Source organism: Myiozetetes cayanensis, unplaced genomic scaffold (genome assembly GCF_022539395.1).
Source record: "Myiozetetes cayanensis isolate MyiCay16 unplaced genomic scaffold, myiCay2020 scf13, whole genome shotgun sequence".
In the NCBI taxonomy this organism is placed as follows: Eukaryota; Metazoa; Chordata; class Aves; order Passeriformes; family Tyrannidae; genus Myiozetetes; species Myiozetetes cayanensis.
Genome location: NW_026086937.1, coordinates 14508804 through 14532348, shown reverse-complemented (window position 1 = coordinate 14532348; position 23545 = coordinate 14508804). Strand labels below are relative to the sequence as shown.

At 40.6% G+C, this 23545-nt stretch overlaps 1 protein-coding gene across 1 annotated transcript; it reads left to right on the top strand.

The window, feature by feature from the left end:
* Window positions 1-8272: 8272 nt before the first annotated feature.
* LOC126636156 (cytochrome P450 2J6-like) lies at window positions 8273-21530 on the top strand. The gene is made up of 9 exons (XM_050308055.1): window positions 8273-8443; window positions 9760-9922; window positions 11038-11187; window positions 12229-12389; window positions 13420-13596; window positions 14934-15075; window positions 15748-15935; window positions 16372-16513; window positions 17609-21530. The coding sequence occupies exons 1-9, from the start codon at window positions 8273-8275 to the stop codon at window positions 17785-17787; spliced, it is 1473 nt and encodes a 490-aa protein (XP_050164012.1). The 3' UTR covers window positions 17788-21530.
* The last annotated feature ends 2015 nt before the right edge of the window (window positions 21531-23545 follow it).

Here is a 23545-nt window from a genome sequence, read left to right as displayed (position 1 = left end):
TTGTTTCCAACTGTAGATGAGATTTTCCTGAATCCAAGGCAATTTTTTTCAAAATCCGGTGTTTGCACTATCCATCTGTGATTCTAGTTCTCCTTTTGTCATGCAGTTCTCTCCTTTGCATCCACAAACTGAACACCACAAGGATTTCTGGGGGTAAAACATGAATTCATCAAAAGCAGTTGCAAACACATCATCCAATTGTAACCATATTGATAAGATTTTTTCATAAAGTAGACAAGGCATATTTGAGGAGCAATGTCTGCTGTGCTGGAGGAAATTGCTTGTGACAGAATTAATGACATTCTCTGCAATCTGGAAAGCAGTATTAAAATGAGTGAGGAAATGGTGAGCAGTAAAAGAAGGATACACGTGATGCATATATTTAATAGGCTAAAAATCTGTAGGAAGGACTTGCAGGAAAGAAAAAATTGGCCTTCATATTGCTGAAGACTTTATTTTTATTTTTTAAAATACAGACAAGTGGAGAAAACCAGCTGTGAAATGTGGACAAACACCATTCTCTGGCCTTGCTTTGTGTCTGCTAATTTTACAGTTTCTGGAGTTATAATGTGCGTATATGCAAATAAAAGCTCTCATGCTGTTTTGTCTCCTGGTTTCTGAAGGAACAAAGTGGTCAGTGTAATCTCCTCATGCAAGTGGACAGGAAATACCAAATGCAACAGCATAAGAAATTATCCTACCGTTTTTCTAAATATTTAATAAGAGAGAGACACATATTCCTTAGTAACACCTGTGAGGCTCGTAGGTCAGTGAAGAGATCTTGTTCTTCCTATTTATTCCTGGATTTTTTTCTAACTTGTGTATTCTGGGAGCTGATCCACCTCAAACTAGTTGTAAATCTGCAGGATATCTTCCCTTTGGAGAGGTCCCAGAGAGTGAAGTTTGCCCCAAGAGAAGACGCCTGGCTACTCATCCCAAACGTGCTGCCATGTAAGCTGTGCCTGTTTCTGGAAAGTCGCAGCATGTGAAAAGAGTGGGATCACTTTAACGTTGAAACTGCCCAAAAGAACTCGACTGTCCTTTGATGTGCTTGTCCCTGCAGTTTCCAGCACTGCTGTCTAAAGGCTATCAGTCTCTTGGGGCAGTGGAGAGCTACTTTGTGTATGTGGCTGTTCTGACAAGGAAAGAGTGGTGTGGAAAGCAAGAAAAATGACAGTGAGGGAAAATACCTGATAGAAAAGGATGAGATCTGGGGAGTGAATTTGAAGGCTTCACAGAGGTTTTGAGGAGGGGTAACTATCTTTCAAATACATATCCTGAGAATCTCTGCAAGTTGAGTGGATTTTCCAGTTGGTGGAATGGTTTAGAAGATGTTCTGAAGAAAAATCTTTCCTGAAGCAAATAAGACTGGAAGAAGTCACTTTTTCTGCTCCCCTACTTTTCTCTAATTATAGACTTATAGATTTGTTTCAGTTGGAAAAGACCTCTAAGAGGTCCCACTCTTACCCAGCACTGCCAAGTCCACCACTAAACTATGTGCAAAGTGCTACATCTACACATCTTTTAAATACCTGCAGGATGGTGACTCCACCACTTCCACGGGCAGCCTGTGCCAGGGCTTGGAAACATTTTTAGTGAAGAAATTTTTCCTAATGTCCAGTTTAAATCTTCCCTCATACATCTTGAGGCCATTTGCTCTTGTCCTGTCACTTGTTACTTGCGAGAAGAGACCGACTCCCTCCTGGCTATGACCTCCTTTCAGGCAGTTGTAGAGAGCAATGAGGTACCCCCTGAGCCTCCTTTTCTCCAGGCTAAACACTCCTCCTCATCAGACTTGCGCCTCAACGTCTGTCTTGACAACTCTACAATAGTTCTGCAGCCTCTGAGGGTGCTTCTGTTCACCCCTGTCCCCAGGTCCAGAACTGTGACCTTGTGCTGTCCCATGCATGTTTGACATGCCCACTCTCTTCCATAAATCCTCACTCCAGCTGTCACAGGTAACTGGAGGCTGCAGAGAAGATGACAGGGACAATACGTAAAAGTGATGGATGTTTAGGAGGATACAGATTGTTTTCTGTGGTAGAAGATGTCTTTCCTGGTTTGTATGAGGTCTCTCTTAGCAGCATCAGTAAAAGCAATAAAATTTTTTGCAGCCCAATGTCTATAGAAGGAATAACAGTTTTGACTTCAAGTGGTATTTCTCAATCCATTTTAACTCAACACCAATGGAATATTTTTCAGGAAAAAGAACTTTTTCAGACATTGCTACTGTCTTGCACAAGCAGTAATATAGTAATTAGAACAATTAAAAAAATTAGGTCTTTTTTTCGTATTTTTTTCTTGCTTAATTTCAGGGATGTGTTGACGTACTGCAGTTATCTCGTGCAATCGATTGAGAAACTTGTGTCTAAAGGACTGCATTGTCAATGCCTTACCAACTGCTAATCTCAAGATACTGTATTACAAATTACTATGCAATCACTGCCACCCACCTTGCCCTTTGATCCATAAGCAACTGTCAATACCAAAAGCTGCTGAGTGTGCTTGCCCTATTTCTTCAAAGTCACACCAGCAGAGTTGCCATAGGTGCAGGGAGTCCTTTCCTGGAGGCAGGCACTGGATGGTAAAGCCGTAAGCAGCACTGTCTAACTGCTTTCTGCCACAGGAGATTCGGATAAAATGTGGAGGGCCATTGGTTAGTCGTGTCCCTCCCTCCCTCCCTCCCTCCCTTCCTTCTTCCCTCCCTCCCTTTCTCTCTCCCTCCCTCAGGGAACTGGTAGAAAAGGAACAAAGAACCATCACATAGACAGATGCTGAGACAGAGCAGATTAACAGGGCCTGTTGGGGCAGAGTCCTGGCTGAATGATCAGTTGTGAAGGGAATTTCTTGCTACACACAGTGTGTAACTCTAAATCCCCATTGCCTTCATATTAGCACTATTGCAGTGCAAGTCCTCATAGTTCAGCTCTCCTTGAAAGCAAGAAGAAAAAGCTTCTATGGACAGGGAAAAAGGGCACGAGTCAGACTTCTGGCCCCTGCACTTTACGCAAGGCTGATTGTCACTTTGCCACTGTAAGAAAACAGATGTCCTCTGTTAGAAGCTTAATGCAATTAATGAAATACTTAAAAGGGCTACTGTCCCTGCTACCATGCTGGAGATTTAGGAGCGTGCGATGGAGGGTTACTAAGATTCTGTGCTACTGCTTAATTTCCACACCACTCCCTCACCCCCCCTCCCACTTAAGACATGGAAAATCAAATACAGAATACTTCCAGACACAATTTTAGTTTTGGTCAGAGAATGTGTTACTTTCTCTGGGTTATGACCCATCCTGACCCTTTGTTATGCCTGTATGGCTGATTCTATCTCGGCCTTTCCTTGGTTTCTGCCTCCTGTTGCTTGACTCTTTGCCACACCTTAATTAAAGACTTTCAAGAGTTGAAAATACCTGGCTTGCAAAGGATTACAATGGGAAGTGTGAGGTGGAGGGAGGTAATGGAGTTGGTACAACTCCATTTATACCAATCTGGGATAATATATTGCTACACATTGAGTGTAGTAATTAGAATACATTATTGAGTTGTGCTGATTCTGCCTTTCATGTTTGGCATTTAAATTCCTACCATGTAAATTTAGGGGTATTAATACTTGTATAATTAGAAAGTCTGCTCTGTTACACATTTTAATTATAAAAAATCCTGTAGTGCTGTGTAATTTCTTGCCTTCTTATGTAGGAATAGATATCTTTGCCTTGACAGACCTAAAACGTATTTAATAATGATAAAACACCCTGAGATACTTGCTGGAGTTGGATCTAAAGAAGGGAAAACATTGCTTATTTTTAGTACTGTATAAAGTATGTTAGAGTTCTAGGTCAGTGCTTGTATCTTGGTGTTTTTAAACACTGGTTTCATCGAATACACATTGTAAGCTCCTGGTTATGATAATTTTGATCCTATGAATTTCTTGAAGACAAAGACAGGGTGGAGGTCATATTGGTCTTTCAATCTTCACCCATTACCTTGTTTGGTCACTGTTGCACGTTACTGCAACCTTCTCAGCCTTTTTTGTTCCCAAGCCTTCTCCTATTTTAAAAGCTGCTTCTCATTTTGCAACCACTGGTACATACACCTGCACCCCTTTAAAACGGTGTTTATTCTCCATGTGCTTATTCCCTCTTGCATATGACTTTTCTGGAACTGTGGGTTTTTTAATGCTTTGTTGTTTGAGTCTTAGGGCAATGTTCCTGACTCTGTTCTTCTGGGCACATAATGGCCAAGCTTACAATCTGCAGCCAGCCTGGTGAAGAACATGGCAAGAGTGAAAAACTCATCTGCAGTGTTCCCTGCTGGGTAAGATGGACCTAACCATCCTAAGAAAACCAAGATCTGTCTCAAATATTTTCTCTTTTTTTTTTTGTGCAGAAAAGATGTAACTATATTGAGTCAGTTCCTGAAGCTGGTGCTTTCAGTTGAGAATGACTCTCTCCTCACTATGTTTATTCTGAACACAAAATCAGATTGACCAGGTCATTTCAGACTGCTCAGACCTGAGTGGAAGGGGAACACTGTTCTCACAGCCATGCTCTGTATTTGGGGCTATTTCAGGGTCAATATCTTTCTTTGGGTATTCTTGGGATGAAAAAAATGAGCAGTCAGCTACTGGTCTTGCATTAACTTTTCTCCACCTCTTCCTTTATCCCCTGTACAGCAACACCCTAGAACTTTTTAACATGTGAGTTTTGCTAATTAATGTAAGCTTTGAAGCATTTTTGGGTTTGTATCTAAACACCTATTTTTTCTTGTTTTATTGGCTTTTCCCTATTCCTTTGTCAATAAAAGTAATTTTTTACCTGTGGTCAGTCCAAGCTTTCAGTGTTTTCTTAGCCATTCACTCTCTAATTGCAACTCTCCTGGATTTTAGCTTTGGTGTATTTTTTGTGGCAGACTGTTATGACATACATTTTTTGGTGCTTAGTTTCTGTCAGGTTTTGTGGGAATCTCTTATGGAGCTTGTTTATTTAGCTTAATTTAAAAGTGCTCTGCCATCCCTGTCTTGTCATTGTGCTTTTCCCTGGTAGTCATTAGTCATTCTGTGAAGAAACCACTGATAGAAGCTGAGATGACAGACTGCTCCAGCTCATAACATCAGCATTGCATTTTACAGGTTTTTTGCCATATTTTTGCTGGTGCTTCTCTTAGACGTTTCTGAAAAGATGTATTTAGGTACTTTGAACTTCTATTTTTACCCCACAGCCTGTACATCCTCACTCTAGCATTAATAGCACAGTGCCGTTGGCCTACAAAGAGGAATTCTAATGTCAGAATATTGACTTCAGCCTCTTTTGTGAAAACAGAAACCTATTTTTTTTCCCTTAGGCTTCAGAATATATCGTCTAACATATTTTTTACTTGTCTTTTCCTGTTGATTTTCTTAATCATTTCAGGGATTTTGTTTGCATCCTCAAGCTTGTTATGCAGAAATTATGGAGATGATCTTAGGTCCTTTGCATTTTCCTTCATCTTGAAAAATTCATCCAACTGTTACTCACATAGAAGTATCATGCAGTTCCCAGTAATTCACCCAGAGCACATCAAGTTACTTTTCTTTTAGGCAAACTTTCTGCAAGAAAATTCTTGCAGCAATTAGGATCAGGGATGCCAGTCTCATTTATGTTGCTTTTTCCATTTTTATTTTGGATATTAAGGTATCTTACATTTTTTTCTTCTCACTCTTTGTGCCACCTCAAGTCCTGCCTTAATGTTCCCAGTTTCTAGGCTTATTCCAGCTTGGGAATTTTGCAAGTTTCTGAAGGTACTTGTGGGTGAGGAGTTGGAAAGCGTAGCAATGTGTTGTGCAATTTCCACTTCTAAATATTATTTATTTGAAGCCACACTCAAGGCAATTGGCTGCTACTGTGTGCCCAATGTATGAACAGTTCCTGTGCTTTGGAGATACTAATTCCTCACATTCCCTCTTGCCGAATGTATCACAGTTTATTCTTCATATTTAAGTATCAGTGTCTCAGAGCTGAAATTAAACATTTGCTTGCTCAAGGATTTCAGGACCATGCTTGTTTGATTGTCACATTACCTGCACAGCTTTACTTTTGCAAGCATTTGCTGAGACTTACTTCACAGTGTGCTTTTATGTTCACTAAAAACCTTATTGAAACTTTGGCTTCCTGATAATTTTCATTAAACCTTGCTGGGTTTGCCTCTGAGTCCACTTCTTTGGGCTGCTCTTTGCTTGGGTTACTATCTTTTAGGAAAGCTGAATTTTCTGCCAAAAATACAAACCCAGAAAATATTGCTGATAGTCTGTCCACAAGAGGAGGCACCAGAGAGTAAGAGGTCCAGGCCAACACAAGATCCCTCAGCCTGGTTTTGAGCAGAGCTTAACCAGTGACATGAGGTGACACTGGTGTAAATAACTATTCATTCATGTGGATTTCAGACAGTTAGAACATTCTGAAAACACTGCAAAAGGAAAGATAACGGTAACACCTGGCAGGATAAAGTCCTGGCTGGCTCATTTGGTTTTGTTCTGCTTCTGACACTGGTGCTTTGATTCCAGTTAAACCTGACCCATGCTCTGAAAGAGGTGAATTAATTTACTGATGTCAAAATACTACACCAACATGAAATATCTAAAATTAAACAATGGAATATGGACCAAACAGAGAAGAGATGAACACGATTGTATTCAGTCTATTAATGAAATTTATGTCATTCAGCATTTATTCTGACTTCAGTTGCCTGCACAAAACTAACATTCTTCCCTTTTTTCCAAATTTTAAACTTGATGTTTTGGTTTGAAAAAACAATTTTTTCTGATTTTATGTTTTGCTGATTTCAGCCTCACAATGGGCAATGGTACCTGACTTGCACTGGTTTCAGCAAGGCCATGGAGCCCACCTCAACCTACACCACACCATGCTGCCCAGCACAGGCACAGATAAGGCCGTGAAAGACTCCACTCCCATGCTGTCCTCATTGTATCATGCAGGCAAGTATGCACCCACAAGAGCTGCAAAGTTTGGCCAAACGAAGGAGACGGATTGCTATCACTGAGTCACATTACTTTCTTCATGTTGCCAGGTTTGCAAAACAGCACATTTATGTCTGCGTTGGAGGGCACAGCAATGTCTTGTTCAGACTTGTACTTCAATTTTAGCGAAGACACTTTCTCTTTGCAATGCAAGACCAAATCCTCTGGTAATTGGCACACAGTGCTTTCCCCCTGTCTGTGCTTCAAACTCAGTGTGAATCCCTTCATTATCAGAGCATAGATTGTTTTTATGTCTCCTATAAACTTACTGATAACTGGTAATAATATCCCAGATTCTGAAATTGTAGAAAACTAACCAAGGCACATGAAGCTTTCAGTTTGGTTGCATGCTACAAAATATTAAAAAAAAAAAAAATAAAAAGGAATTACATTTTTGATTAATCTTACAATATAAAGAAATTAAACATTCTGATTTTTTGAATTATTTAATTGTAATATGAGCTTTTAAGTACTATCTCCATATCATTCACTTGGTGAAACACTTATTTTTTCCATTTACTGGAAAAAAAGTTTGATTGAACATTCAAGGCAAATTTTTCAGATATCACATGTAGCAATTTTGTCTTCTAACTGCATCCTTAGTCTTCAGGTACTCTTGTCTTTGCCTGTGGGGACATGTTTGTGCTGGCCATCAAATCTGAATTTACAACCACAAATTTAATAATGTTTGTGACTAAAGCATCTGGAAAATCTAACCTATTGTTAAGGATGTACTATGCACTATTGTAACTGTATTCTATGTAACTATATAATCTAACCAATGTGTAACACTCATAATCTGAATTCAGTGATTCTGAGATGAACCCTTACATATGTTTTTAAAGTTTCTGAGGCAGATGAAACCGAGTTTCACTTGTCTCATATCCAGTGGTCAACAAGGGCTTTCAAATGGTGTCCCTCCAATCCAAATCTCCCAATAAACTCTAGAAGTTCCCTAGCACAAGCTTCAGGACAAATACTTTGGGTACAAGTGATTTCACATTTCCATTCAAGGTTTGCTTTAAGCAGAGAGGTGTGCTTTTGGACAGGGATCAGTTTGATGTATCTCAGTATGGCAAATATATGGGGTGCAGCAAAAGGGCAGGCAGTGATGAAGAGGGAGGGACAGAGGGAGGGAAAGAAATTGAGACTTCATACAGCTCAGTCTGCACACAGAACTGGTGGAACAACAAAGAAGAGCACCTTTTCCAAGCTCCAACACCTCCTTTTTGATAGACAAGCCAATAAAACAGCTCAGAAATGCTGACAGTAACTCAAGCTTTTGTAGTCCTGATATTTTTTTTGTTAATTGTTCAGTTTTTCAAACTGCGAAAAGCTTGCAAGCAATTCCCTCCTGGACCAACTCCTCTCCCATTGCTTGGAAACTTGGTGCACCTGAACTTTCAATTTCACCGGGATCTTCTGATGGAGGTATTTCTTTTAAGATGTTCTTAATCAGTCATTTTTAGTCACAGATTAAAAAAGCCTGGTATGTTATTAACCAAACTGAAGCTTTTAAGTTTTAGAAAGTTACAGACAAGGTATGGATATACAAAGATCAACTTGGTTCCTATATTCAGGTCACCTTCTTATGTAGAATATGTCATCTTCATGAGAATCCTAATGTCCTTAAGAATCAAGTAAACTTGGGGACAGGGTTTCTGACTTGTTATTAAAGTTGGAAAACACTAATAATATAAAATATGTTTCTGTACTGCTGATAAGTCCCTATGTGATAGTTTTGAAAATGCTGACTGGCATTACCTAATTTAATCACTAAGGGACAATATGTTGAATGTGTATGTATGCTTATAGCACAGGAAGGGCATTCATTCCCCATCGTCCTACACCTCCTGATGGCTATCTGTTTGCCACTTGTTTTTAATGATAGCTGCAATAAGTCTTCTAATGGTTTACAGATGACCTCTAATTCAGGTGAATATGGCTAGGACAGCACACATGAATCACTGAGTGCAGAGCAGACTTAGGCAGTGATGCTCCAACAGGGAGAGGAAAACTGGAATCTGAAGAATTATTAGGAGAAGCAAGTGACTGGTGTGAGCAGTTGGATGTAATTCTAGTGGCACCTTAGACACTGTGTACCATCTCTTTTGTATCATTATGGGTGTGCTGGAGCAGAATCCCATACTTGTACAAAGGTTTTCCCATGAATGATTGGATTTCCTCTGTCATACACCCATCTCTGCTTGAATAGTTCTGCCGTGTCCAATGGTGAATGCTCTCCTCAGTGCTCTGAGGAAACCCTGGACTTGGCTGCAGCCTACTGGCATTTCATAGCTGTTGACTAATTTCTGGCTCCACATCCTCTCCTGGAGCACAGATGGTGCAGGTTTAGTCAGCTGGTTTCCTTTTGCTAAGAACAGGCTCACTTGAGGCGCAGAACCCCAGAGCCGTGCAGAGTGTGTCTGTTCAGATCAACAAGGTACAAATGTTGGGGTTGGATGTGATGTCACATAAAGCACAAAGTTTTCTTTCTTTTGCTGCGGTGTTGCTGCAGGCTGTGCTTTGAAAAGAAAATCAGTTTCCCCAGGGTAAATAAAATTGGCTGCTGAAAGCATTGTTCTCAGCAAAACAACAGTCTCTCTCTGCTTCTATCTACAATTATATGCCCGGGGATGATGTTTTCAGCACAAAACTATCCATTGGTGAATAGCAGGTGCAGTGTCTGTTCAAGATGTATACATGGGACTTAATCTGTTCTTTCCTGGCACCTTTTCCACTTACAGCTGGCAAAAACTCATGGTAACATATATACTTTGTGGTTCGGGTGGACCCCAGTGATCATACTGAATGGATTTCAAGCAGTGAAGGATGGCATGACCACACACCCTGACGATGTTTCTGGACGGTTGGTGTCACCTTTCTTCAGGGCAATGGCCAAAGGAAAAGGTGAGATTTTCCTGCCACAAATATAGCACAGGAATGGTGACTTGGCAAACTATTCTGCCCTCCTGATCTTCCATCAGATACACTCCAAGTCCTCAATTACCTCTTGAGAATAACTTACAATTTGTTATGGTGCTTTTCGTACTGAGTTTACCCAAGGCTGGGAAACACTCCAGGTTGTTTCTAGGTGATCTTTTTGCTGCTTTCAAGATATATGTATGTGATCCAACTCAGAACTCAGTGATCTTGCTCTCATCACAGACTAATCCATTGTGCTGCACATGATTTTGCTGTACATCATGTGAATGCAAAGCTTGTTTGGTAACTATACGTAATAGTTGCCAAATACTTTCCATCATGAGCAAGAGACCTATGAAAACCTCATTCAGAATTCGCATTGCTGTATTTGCAGACACTCCTAAACATTTTTTGAATATCCTCTGACTGTGAGAGTGCCTCTGACACAGGAAAACTCACTTCTTCTTAGTGTATTCCGACAGTTTGCAGTCTTTTCTTTTCCCTTCCCTGCATTTGCTATACCAAAGCAGACACAGGTTGTTTAAAGGTAGGTAAAGCGTCACCATCGCAGCTCTTCAGGTGACCACAGGTTCAATTTAACAATCAGTGGAGTGTTCTCTCTTCCACAGGAGAAACAGAGACCAAATGTCACTTATCCTTCACCTTCCTTACCTCAGCCTACAACCATCACATCAATTGATCTATACCTTCATAAACATACCCTGCCCTGTACTCCACCCTGTGGAAATTCATCCAGTTACTCCTGTCCTGAGCATGATCACTTGACTATGGCTAAAGCAGATTTCCTAAAAAGGCACCTTAAGGTATTGTTTGTTTTTTTTTCAAGACATCAAGAAATGGAGCAGTCAGAAAATCCTTAGACTGCTCTTTTCAATTGTGAACTACAATCAATATTAAGACGATGTGGCCTAGTTATAGTTTGGGTATGTTCGGCTATGATTTCTGATTATCGATAATTTCACCTAAAGATATTTGTATCACAGTATATTCCCAGATTTATTCCATTTATTTTATAATACATATTCAAATGAATCATTCATGTCTGTGGCAAATATTGATATGCCAGGGAATACCCTCAGGTATTATATTGGCAACTGGTCGCTCCTGGAAGCAGCAGAGACGCTTTGGAATAATGACTCTACGCAATTTGGGAATGGGAAAAAAGGGCCTGGAGCATCGAGTGCAAGAGGAGGCCTCTCACCTGGTGGAGTTTTTTGTGAACCTAAAAGGTAACTGCCTGCTAAGAAACCAAGCACTTTTCAGTCTGGATCCATATCTTCAGTATGCAAACTTACTTACCCTTTCTAGGGTCAGGGTTAGATCCACAGCGGTGTATCCAAACTTACTAAAGCCTAAGAGCAGATAGAGCACAGAATCACAAGTGGGAACTTCTTTCTAAAATAGCTGTTCATAAACCTAATGAAGTTGTGAACTTCTGAGATCCTACCTCCATGGGCTGATTGTTTGTCTGTAACATGATTGTACAATGATGTGATGCCGCTGAATTGCGCAGCCAAGCAGTTCTCAGGCTGCCTGCAACAGGGAACTGAAGAGTATTGCAGAGTTTGGTAATTTCAATGACATTGGGTGCCACTGATATTTTAAAATCTGTCTGGCTTAGTAACTACTGGCAAGAGAATCAAAGAAAGTAGGAGGTGGGAGGGAACTTCAGTGAATTATCAGGTTAATCCTAGAGTCCAAGCCAGGATCATTTCTACCCAAATCATATTTTATGGATGTCTGTCTCATAATTAAAAAAAAAAAATCAGGCAGAGATATGATGATCTACTGCTCACAGCTGAGGCTGTAATAGTTTTATTATTTATATTTTGCAGTTCCTGTCCATCTATTCTTCTTCTTAAACCTTCCCAAGTTCATCCAGTCTTTACGTTTTTGAATGCCTGAATTCCCTTAGTTCATCTCTAGTGACATTTTTTCCTTCTTATATTGTGATTTGTCTTCCTCCAGACAACTGAGGACAGCAGATTTTATATGATATCCTGCAACAGATCTTAGCTGGACAACATTATTTCACAGAAAGGGGTTTTAGATTGTTTCAGAGCTATGAGGAAATAGTTTAACAGTGTCCTTTGCTCTAAGGCTATGTCTTATTTTCATTAATTCATATTCGTGCCACATTTCTGTCCCCATTCATGCCCCAGCTGGATAAAAGGAACATTTTATGCAGTCTCTAATAACACTTTGTCCTATCTGTATAAGCAACACTTTAAGAAAACACTGAGAGTGAGTATCTGTTACTGTGTTTGCAGGAAGACCTGTGGATCCTTCTTTCCCTCTTTTCCATTCTATTTCAAATGTGATTTGTGCTGTAGTTTTTGGATATCACTTCTCTGATGAAGACAAAACCTTCCATGAAATGATCCATGCCACAGAGAATTTATTCAGATTTGCAGGCAGTTTTTTTCATCAGGTGAGTAAATCATATGCTGGTTTTTTTCTGAAATATGTAGAAAATGAAAGAGCAAATACAAAAATGTGTCTTTACTAAATACAGACAAGAGGCAAATGCAAGTTGGGAGAGAAGAAGTGTCCTGGGAACCTTATTACTGCCTCTTTGGCTATGAGGACATTTTTAAAAACTGTCTTGTTTCTTTGCAAGTTTAGGGGGTACCTCTCTCTGTTGACTCCTGCATTTCTAAGGAGTCAACAGAGGCTTCCACATTTCTAAGACTATTAACAGAAACCTTTAAATTTAATTTGAGACTGGAGTTTGTAATAAACCTGAACTCTGAAGTGCTGCTTCTCCCACCTCTATTTACTTCTCTCTCCAAAAATTGGTATCATTGAATTCACTGTTCTGCTTTTTACTACTCTGCAAATTGTATGCTGAACATTTTCTTTGCTTTTTCCTCCCTCACAAATAACAAAATATTAATTATGAATTTTTTCCTTACTTCATAATAGCTCCCAATTCACACATTGCAAAATCAATACAAACATTCTCTGACAGTCTCGCGATTCTAGTTCTGTCAGAGAGTTTTTGGTAGGTACTTCCCACAACATACCATAAAGGACAACTTTGCACTTGAAGGGTCTTGAAGAGCACTTGAAGTTTTTCCCATGAATTAGACTTTGTAGTTTAGACCCTTAAAGAGCATCAAGCTGTGTGTAATGGAGAATATGGATGGCCAGGCAAATTCCATTGACAGTTGAATTTTACAGGAAAAGGCAAACTAAAATGCTGTTGTGGTAGTAAAGCTATTCAGCAAATCTTAGGGGCATGAGCAGAGTGTTGTCAGAACTGCCTTGACCCCTGGAATTGTGTCAAATTACTAGTAAAGTTTTACCACATGATGGCAAAAACCTGCTCAAAGCAATACTAAATTGTTTATTCCGCTATCAACATTTCCAGATAGGACAATTCAGCCTTTTGGTGTCTCTAAAAGCAGCTTTGTTAGTGACAGAGAATTCACACTACCTCTTGTGTGTCACTCCTGCAGATGTATGAAATCCTCCCTTGGCTGATGTGCCGTCTCCCTGGGCCTCATAAGAAGGCATTGGCTTGCTATGATGTCCTGAGTTCTTTTGCAAGAAAGGAGGTCAGAAGACACATGGAGAGAGGGATACCAGCTGAGCCACAGGATTTCATTGACTTTTACCTGGCTGAGATGGAGAAAGTAAGTGTTTGTTCTGTGTGATCGCACCTTTATGGAGTATAAGGCCCAGTATGTCAGGGGGTGAACTCATGAGCTATCATCTGCTTTCCACAAATATTCATGTGCATACTTCAATCCTGTAGTAAATATGAGACAGTTTATTCCTGTAGGTTACATAACTTTGGTAGAAACCACCTCATCTTCCAAAACAAGGCACCTCATGTGTACAATGGGTTTAAATATGCATAAACAGATCATTTCCCTGAAACAGGACAGTGCTTCTTTGGGATTCGGTGTGTGCTCTAACACTGACTGTCCTTGTGCCACATAACTGTATGGTTCCTCCCTTGGCAGGGAATCATTATCCCTGCTTTACCTCTAATTTCCCCACACCTTGAGACCTAGTTGGCTTGGCACCTATATTCTAATTGAATGGCCTAGGACAGGGCTATAATAAGCATTAATCTTCTTCCCTACCCAAGCTATTATTTTCCATAGTAGGAAGTAGCTCATGAGCCAGAGAGGCTGTCTAAGAGCACCAGAGTTTCTGCTTCAAACTTTATCTTTTTGGGGTACTTTTGGGAAGTAAAAGAAGCATCTCTTTCCTGGGGTAGATGAAGTTTATGTAGCTTCCACATCTGATCATAAGTTTATAGCTAATCAGGCTGCCGCCTCCTCACAGTGTTGGCTCAGGGGCTCTGAAAGGAGCTGATACGTCACCTTGCATTTTATATCTGAATTGAGTATGACAAGATTTGTCAAAATAAGCATTTTAGAGGCAAAGATTTCTGGTGTCAGGGGTGTGATTTATTGCAGTATTTATTGCATTATTTTAAAATGTTTTGCCTTTTCCTCAAATATATTTTTACTTTACTCCCTTATTATTCAGAAGAAAATACCTCTCCTCCCCCAGTTCACATTTATCCTGAACTGAGAAAAGAAATTACTTTCAAGGTGTTCTCTGGAGATTCTTTTATTCAGATGGGATTTCCTTTGGTATTTTCTAGCACCATTTGCAGACCAAGGCCTGAAGAGTGGCACACTGTAGGGCACTTGTATAGAAGCACACTCTAATCTAACTGCAAAACTTGTAGTGTGCTTTAAAGTTTTCATGATTAGGTCATCAGACGCAGAATTGCCTTTTTTAAATGAAAGAATATTCCACCTCATGAAAGACAGCAAGGCAGACTTACCATGTCTATTTGGGAAACTACTAAACTCTCAGAATTAATCAAAACTGTAATTTTGGCTATTCTTTGTGCACATGCCAGCTGTGGAAATAAGGATTCTCACACAGAGGCCATATAAGATAACCTAACTTTTATGCCTTAACTTCAACTTTTTATCATCATCTGCAGTCTAAAGAGGGGGTCAAGCCCAAGTATGATGAAGACAATTTGGTCTATGTCATAAATGATCTTTTCCTCGGTGGATCGGAGACCTCAAGCACAACATTGTACTGGGGACTGCTCTATATGGTCGTGAATCCAGATATTCAAGGTGAGAGGGATTCTTGTGAAATGCTGTGGGTACTACAAATGTTAATGATGGCTGAATAGAAAGAGTTGCAGCCTGCCTCTCACTCTCTGAAAATACAAAGAATGGCAGCAGAGAAAAAAAACAGACCCATTCTGTGACCTGACCAAGCCAAGTGGCTGAAGGCACTTGCAGTGAGATCAAAGTTAGTTCTTGGCAGTGACAAGTCAGTGAGATTCTCTGTGTGGAGAGTTTGCAGGTGACTGATGGCAGCAGGAACAGAGATCAAAGCTCTGAGTTCCATCTGCACCTGACACCATTGGGGTATGAGGAATGTTGACATAACTTTGTGGTGTTTGCCATACAGTCTCATCTCACATTTATAGCAGCCTATGTTCACTGCCCTCCTGTGAGGCAGTGAGCCCAACTCTCCTTGCTGAGCACACCAGTGCTCTTCACAAACCACTGGACCCCTTGCACCGCTCCAGTGTGTTCCTGGACCACACTACTGGTGGTTTTTTCCTGTATATTTTAATTGTCCTACATTAAACTCTAGTATTAAATAATATTAAATTGCAGTTTATAGACCTGATGTACTATGCTGAAATAATAAATTTTCCTGTTGCTCTAAGAAAAGAGACCAGTTAAAATATTTTATACATTTCCTCATCTGAAGTGGTGAATATTTCTCCACAGAGAAAGTGCAGAAGGAGCTGGATGCTGTTCTGGGTCCTTCCCAGTTAATTTGCTATGAGGACCGGAGAAAACTGCCCTACACAAATGCTGTGGTCCATGAGATTCAGCGCTTCAGCAACATTGTCGTTGTGGGCATGCCCAGGGTGTGTGTGAGGAACACAACACTGCTAGGATTCCCTGTCAAAAGGGTACAGACACATTTTCAGCTTCTGTTCTTTCTTCAGTAAAGAGACACTTATTTAGCTCTCCTTTCAGTTTTGTAACCCATTTTCAATCTATGAGCCATTTGCCATTTAACTCAGGAATGTGGTGCCTGGGGAAGGGTTACTATTTGTGGCCAAACAAATTAGTCCTTTGCTTAATGTGTAGGTGCTCAGACAGCTGATAAGGCCCCTATCAGGGAAGCCTTGAGCTCCTGCCCATCATCACAACTGCAGAGACCAGCTCTGCTTGGCTGGGGATGGACTGGGAGGATAAACTGGTTTGCCAAAGCACTGGTTAAGACTCCTCTGTTCAACTTGGCACTTGTGCAAATGGCAACAAGCAGCAGTTATTTCTGTCAGGCAGAAACTGATGGGTGACAGACCAGTATCTGGAAGGGAATCAACAGTTTCTTCTTTGCAGGGCACCATCGTTATACCAAATATAGGATCTGTTCTGTATGACCCTGAGGAATGGGAGACACCTCGACAGTTCAACCCGGGCCATTTTCTGGATAAAGAAGGAAACTTCATCCCTCGAGAAGCTTTCTTACCATTCTCAGCAGGTAAATGCACTGGTAGTTTGAACTGACCCAATAGATAAAATGAAGAATATAGAAGTGTGAGATTATGGCATTTCTTCAGATAACATCTTCTATCTCTGCTGTTTGCTGCTTTTAAAGAACAGTACTGGCTTGTTTCTGTCAAGGCAGAGGCTTCTGTGCCATCATATCCCAAATTGTCCTTAGTACTCTGTGGTGGTAATCCCACTCAAACTGGGCTGGTTGCAGGCTGCAGTCATACACAGGTTTTGTCTGTAGTATTCTTTATACATACTTACGTTCCTGAGAAGCAGTGTGTCTTCTTTGTACTGGAGTTACTTGCAATCCCTTTTAAAGGATCAAGATGAAAGAAAAGCAGAATGCATCCTGATAAACAAAAGATTAGGTTCTTGCTTACAGAACCGGAAATCCAGTTGCAAAAGAAGGAAATAAGATAGCAATGTACGCACAGTTAGCAATCACACATAGCAGTAAAGTTCCTACTGATGGTTTTGTTTTAGTTTCTCTGTTGATATAACAGACCAGTCACCTATATGTCCATTCAGTGGTTTCTTAATGAAAATGGCTTTTTCTTTTATTTTCTGTTAGTCTGGAGATGTGAATGTATTATTCACCTGTTCTGCTCACATCATTGGTGCCAATGGAGAACCCTGGGAAATGAACAGTAGGCCTCATGCTTTGCCTATGAGGTGACCAAGCCTCTGTTCAACTGCAAATGCCATTACTAAGTAATTCTGATCCACTGATGTTAACTCACTAAGAAAGGATGTGCAAGCAGCTGGCAGATTCTTTGTGTATGATCCTGCAGCTCAACATCTCCTGAAAAAGGAAAATAGTTTTCTATCAGGTCTAGAAAGAAATTATGTTTGTACATTAGGGATTTTCATTGAAATTTTCATTTGGTGTCTCCTAAACTGTGACATTGGATCGGATCTTTTTGAGAAGGAATTCACATAGTTTTAATTCTGTGGCTTTCATGATCCTGTCCTTTGACAACAACAAAAAAAAACACCCTCTGCTTGCAACAAGAATGAACTAAGTGACTGTGAAGCTGAAAAATTCCTAGATACTCACTGTCCTTCCCTCTTCCCTCTGCAGGGCACCGTGTGTGTTTGGGGGAGCACCTAGCGAGGACCGAGCTCTTTATTTTCTTTGCCAACCTGCTGAGGGCTTTCACCTTCCAGCTCCCCGAGGGAGTGACAGAGATCAACACAGAGCCCATTTTGGGGGGTACCCTGCAGCCCCACCCATACAGGGTTTGTGCCATTCCACGCTAGGCTGCAGCAGTCACAGACCAGCACGAGACAGCCACCTTTACCTCTGTGAATTTCCTCTCAATGTATAAACCTCCTTCTACTAGCCAGGATATTGATATTAGTCTATCCCAGAGCTACTCAGAAAGTGGACGCAAGCCAAGATCCAGACTGTCAGTACTTTTGGTTTGGTCTTTGTGAAAGTCAAAGATATCCTCGCAAGGATCTTAACCAATTTCTCCTCTCGGAGAGCAAGTGATGCCAGATGCTATGGTTCCCAGCTGAAGCCAACATGCTGTGTCCCCTTGTCCTGGCCAAGCAAAATCCTTATGCTCAGTCCTGAGCAAACCTCAGTAAAATTCAACAGAGGATTTCAGCAAGAGCTGAGTAGGTGCCATTCCTGTGAGTGGTCTGATAACCTCATGTAATTTGACTCTGAAAAACACCCTTTTAAAGCCCTGTTTTGGTTTTAGTGTCCTGAACTTAGACACTTTAATTTGTTGACATGTTGCAAATAAAAAACCAAAACCAACAAACAAACAAAAACCAAACAAAACCACAAACCAACACCTAAATTCCAGGAAACACATTAGAATGTGGGTAATTTGTGTCTGAATTTGATGTTAAGTATCTTCCACGTACAAGGTAAAAAGAGTCATCTTAAAGTTGAAGAAAAAAACTTAAATTTGGTGTTAACTAGTAGTGTGAATGTGTGACTTCACAGCCTGATCATGGTTATAACATATTGCCAAATTATTTGTTAGTTGTTTGTTTGCTTGTTTTAATTTTAAGGATGTAGAAACACACTCGTTCTCAATCCTTATCAGAAGAGGTATAAATGTGAGATGAGAGAGTCATTTTTGCAGTGGGCTTCACTGGTAACTCCACAGCAGAGGAACATAGAGACTTTGGAAGGCAGCCTCTAGGGGATATTTAAACACCTGATACTCCTCATTTTCTCTGGACCCTTTTCTTCTTTCATTACAACCCACACCACATTTCCTGCTCTCCATTCAATTTCTTTCTAATCCTCCTTCCCCAGTTTCAGTTCCTGCTCCCACCTACCCTTTATCCTTATAAACTCTATTTCAGGATTCACCTTGATGTGATGACATCAAGCTTCTGTCTCCTTTTTTCTGCACAAGTATTAGTCAAGGAATCCACGATGAACTGAAAACAATCACCAGTGTGTTTTCAGGAGGGATTTTGGAAAATCTGATGTATTTTTTCCTTATGGCTCCAGATCATGGAAAGAAGAGCACAGTAACTATGGAGGGCACACTATAAGTGACCTAGTGTAAGAAAAGGCATAAATGATGATGTGATACAGGAATTCTAAAATATCTATTACTTCAAGTAGCTGTTCATTGGCACTGATTCAACTCAAGACCAAGACAGTTTGAGCATACAGCTGGAGGTGACAGTCAAGTTCAACTGTAGCTTTGTTAAGGCAAAGTTCTGCAGAATTCTCGAATAAAAATCACTTTTGGAAAGGATTCAAATATTGGAGTTGAGTAGAGCTGCCTGTAGACACTGCTGTAAACTTAGCATTGAATTTGTACTGAGGACCAAAAGTGCTTTTATGTTGGAATAGAAACTATTTGTAATTAAATCACTGTGGTACATCTGAGCTCCCTGAATTTAATAATGGAGGAGAATGCTACTACAAAAAAGTGAGAACTACTGAAAATCAGGCTGAGCCTGACCAGATCGTGGTGTGCCTTGTAGCTCTGGCACAATCCAGTTTTGGCAGGCTTGCTGGGCTGGAAGGGAAATTAGGGCAGCAATAGGTTTCACAAAAGCAATAGCTGTAATAAATAATCCAGCCTGTTACTCCACATAGCGTATCAAATAGTGTTCCAGGGCCTACACACTTCTGCTCAGCCTCCTTTCCACCTTTGTCTGCACTTATCCTCCACCCTGCCCTCCCACACCTGCTCCTCTCCACTAACCCTGCTAGAGGTGGTGCCTCTCACTGCCTTGGCCTGCTCCACTTGTCATCTTGCCACTCACTGAAGAAGCTTAATCATAAGATGTGTGTGAAACTGGTTGTGCTCAAGGGCTGAAACAGTAAATCCACTGAGATTGTGCTCAGTCCTGTTGATAAACGGCTTCCCCATAACTAGGCAGGGCTCAGGAGTGGCACAAGGTGGAAGAACTGGGAATGTACTGCCCATTTCAGCCACTCCAGGACCCTGTCCACCAGCCTCCTACCAGGCAGTAAAAAGAAGCATATTTGCTTTTGAAGAATCTATTAGAAAATCTGGCTGAAGAGCAGGAGACCCCCTGCTTTACCTTTGGCTGACTTAGTTTCCAGACTGTCTGACACAGTAGTTTAGCTATTCCTGAGCAGTGGAGCCAGTGTGGTGTGTGTAACCTCCTACATGGATTAGTCCACATGGGACAAGCAGTGAGAGAGTTTTCTGGGCTAGTGACCTACAGCATCTACTTATACTCATGTATTCCTGTAAAGATTTGAAGAGACATGATGGAGGAAGGCAAACAAACTCAGGAAACGTGATCTTCCTCCTTTGGGAAGCTTGGGAGTGCTTCTGATATGGAAAACCATACTGTTTCTCCTCCTAAAGATCCTTCTCTCAGTAACTGTCCAGGGTTGCAGACCTCCAGCTCCTGGACTGACTAACCTCTGGCAGTGGAGAAATTTGCAAGTTATAGGGAAAGAGCTGAAGTGATCCCAGGGCACTGGTTTGATGACAGCAGTTACTTCGGGTTGGCCCAGATGGTCAGTTTTCTCAACTGACTTCCCTAATTCTCTGTCCACAGCCCTTCCCATTCCTTTCTGGCCCCTCCAAGTACTGCTTTCCCTCCTGTCCATCATCTGTCATCACTTGGCTACCCACTGTTACAGGCCCATGGTACGTGTCTGCCTTACGCCATCGAAGGGCTGCCAGGCTGAAAGGTGTACGCCCTGCTGCTGATGGCTGCAGTGGTGTAACACTTCTTTTAATTACAGAGATTAACTCTCCCACCCCATCTTTTTTTTATTTTATAACCAGTGTCAGCCACAGCCTCAGATCTCTGAGTTGAGGTAGAACTGTCATCCTTAATAATACCGCTTGGAAGGTTTTGAAATTGGGTTGCACGAGTCTATTCCAGAGAAAGATGTGCAAATGAGTGTATTACTTTTTAAAGCACTGTGATTCCTCTGGGGAAAAGTCAGTTCATGTCACAGATCTGCAGAAATGTTGCTTTGTTTCGTATTTGCAGGATAGCAGGAGTGTGTCAACCCACAAAACCTAAAATATTCAATGTTGATGGATAGGAGAGAGCTGCCTAACATTATACTCAGCTCTGCTAAATTACAGTTAAGGAAAATACCAGCGAGTTGTCTGACAACAGGATCCTCTGCTAATTTTTTTCTTGTGTCTTTCTTTCTGTTTCATGGTGGAGCTCTACTGGGTAGCAATATTAGTGCCACAACCATAAGCAGGCTATGTGCCAAACTCTAGGGAAGCTATTTACCCTGGCAAAAGGAAAAAGCAGATACTGGAGACAAAGAGGGCCTTGTGTAAAAGTTTGTAGATTTTGCATCCATCCAAAGACTAAAAGCAAGAGTCGATTTTTTTCTCTTCTGTTCAAACAAGTTGTTTGGGAAACTGGTTTGTGCCCAAGACGCAGGCTAAACCATCCCTGTTGATGCTTCAGGGTAGGACCCAGTGAATCTACAGCACACAGTAGGGGAATCTGACATTTATGGGATTAGATTTGGGAAAAAATAATATTATCTGCTGCACCAACATACACATTTGGGGAAACTATTTCTGTACTTTTAAGGAAGTCTAGAAAGTCTTGGACAAGCAGGAGGTGAGACAACAGGAAATGTTTGCTGTCTCTGCAGTGGAAGGGTTGGCATGTATCGAAATCAACCAAAATGGAGATGGGTCAGAAGAGCCAGAGGGGGTTGCACTGCACGTGCCTTGTTGGTAAGCTGTGCCTCATAATGGGATGTTATGTATTTATTTATTTCTGTTCAGCAGTTGGATAGATTTTCAGCAGGAAAATTACTTTAGGTTTGTTTGATACCAGTACAGTGTTTCTGGTTTGTCCTGCTCTCACAAACTTTTCTAACACACGTGCTGTCAGAAATGGAACAAGAGATCATCTAAACTTTCACCTGACACACCATGGCTGTGTGGAAGTTTTTTAAAACTCAGAATTAAAATAGCTTCATATTTATCTTCATCGTGAACATTTATTGTCATAATCTTACATTTTCTATTTGAACAATTTGCTCTTCTTTCAGACAGTGCCCTGACCAAGTGCCTGCTGAGACTTAACTGGGGAGATGATGCTCATCTAAGCAATTGTAATCCTGGAGTATGAGCCAAAATGCATTCATGTTATTCATTTGTCTCTGATTAAAAGGTTTGCCTCTGGAATTTTTTTAAGCTTAATTTATTCATTTACCAAATGTCTTCAGGTGAGGAAAAAAGCATTGTGAACAGGAAATCTGATTTTCTTTAGTACTAGAACAAAATTTCATGGTAAAAAAGGAGATAATATGCTAATTGAATTAGGGCTACACACACTTCCTTTAACACATTGTTAAGGAGCCATTTGTCATCAGATATGAGATCTACATCCAACTCCATGCTCTCAGGGCTGCCTTGAACTGGGAACAGGGGTAACCCAAGACAAGGAAATCCCTCCCCATAAAATCCTTGTGCCATAAATGTTATCTGCCCACTTCTTTTTTATCTTCAATATCTCCATTATATTTATCATTACTACATTAATGTTTGCAGCCAAATTAAATTGAAAGTAACAACAAACCTCAGTGTCACATAAGAACAGATTTATGGAGATTTGAAGACAGTTGAGTTTCAACATGTAAAAAATATAGTTTATGTACTTACAAAAATCATCATGAACTCAAATATTCAGTGGCAGAGAGAGAAGAGGGAACTGTGTATGCGCTGCAGAATAAAGCAAGGGCCAGAGAGATAAGCCACACCACATAGTGATTGCAGCACAAGCAACAGCAAACATGGGATCTGAAGAAAAGCTCTGCCATTTCACTGTAAACATTACAGTTAAGGCAGCTGTAAATCAAATGGTGGGAGATATGGGCACTACAATTTGAATCAGCAAGTCCCTTTGTTATTTTAGATTCATGGATAAAAACTGTCCCTGGGAAAAGGTCAACTCTTCAACCTTTTTCCAACACACATAGGCAAATTTCATTTCATCCTTGTCTCCCAACCCTTTGAGATATCTCTCTAGGTTGAAATCATACTGTTAGAAATTGTTCTCATTTGTTGAGGTGAATTACACCTTACTTTTAACAGAAATTCATAACCAGGGGTCTGGTCTAATCAGCTCTACCAAGAAGGTGCCTTCTCTGAGAACTAAATCTTACTAAACCAACAGTTTTTGCTTGTTGGGTGGTTTTTTTTAGCTCAAGTGAGTTCAAACCAGTTCACAGTCATGATATATAAAAGATACATAAAAGAACAGTAAGTGATGAGTTTATCATTCTGTGGGTATTAAGAGGGTATAGCAGAGGCAGGTAGCCGGTTGCAAGAAGCTTGTTCAGGAAACAGACACCAGTCAGGAGCTGGAATACAGCTTTATTTAGCAGTGCAAGTGCCCCAAAACATCACTTACATTCTTGACTGCGTGGTATACAAAGTTCTTGACTGATTATAGACTAGTGATGAGACAGCATACAGGGTTTAGGTATCCCACCAGTGAACTTTGTAAGAGGTGAGGTTCATGCAACTCAGTTATCAGTGTCATTATCAACAAACCAGCAATTTTA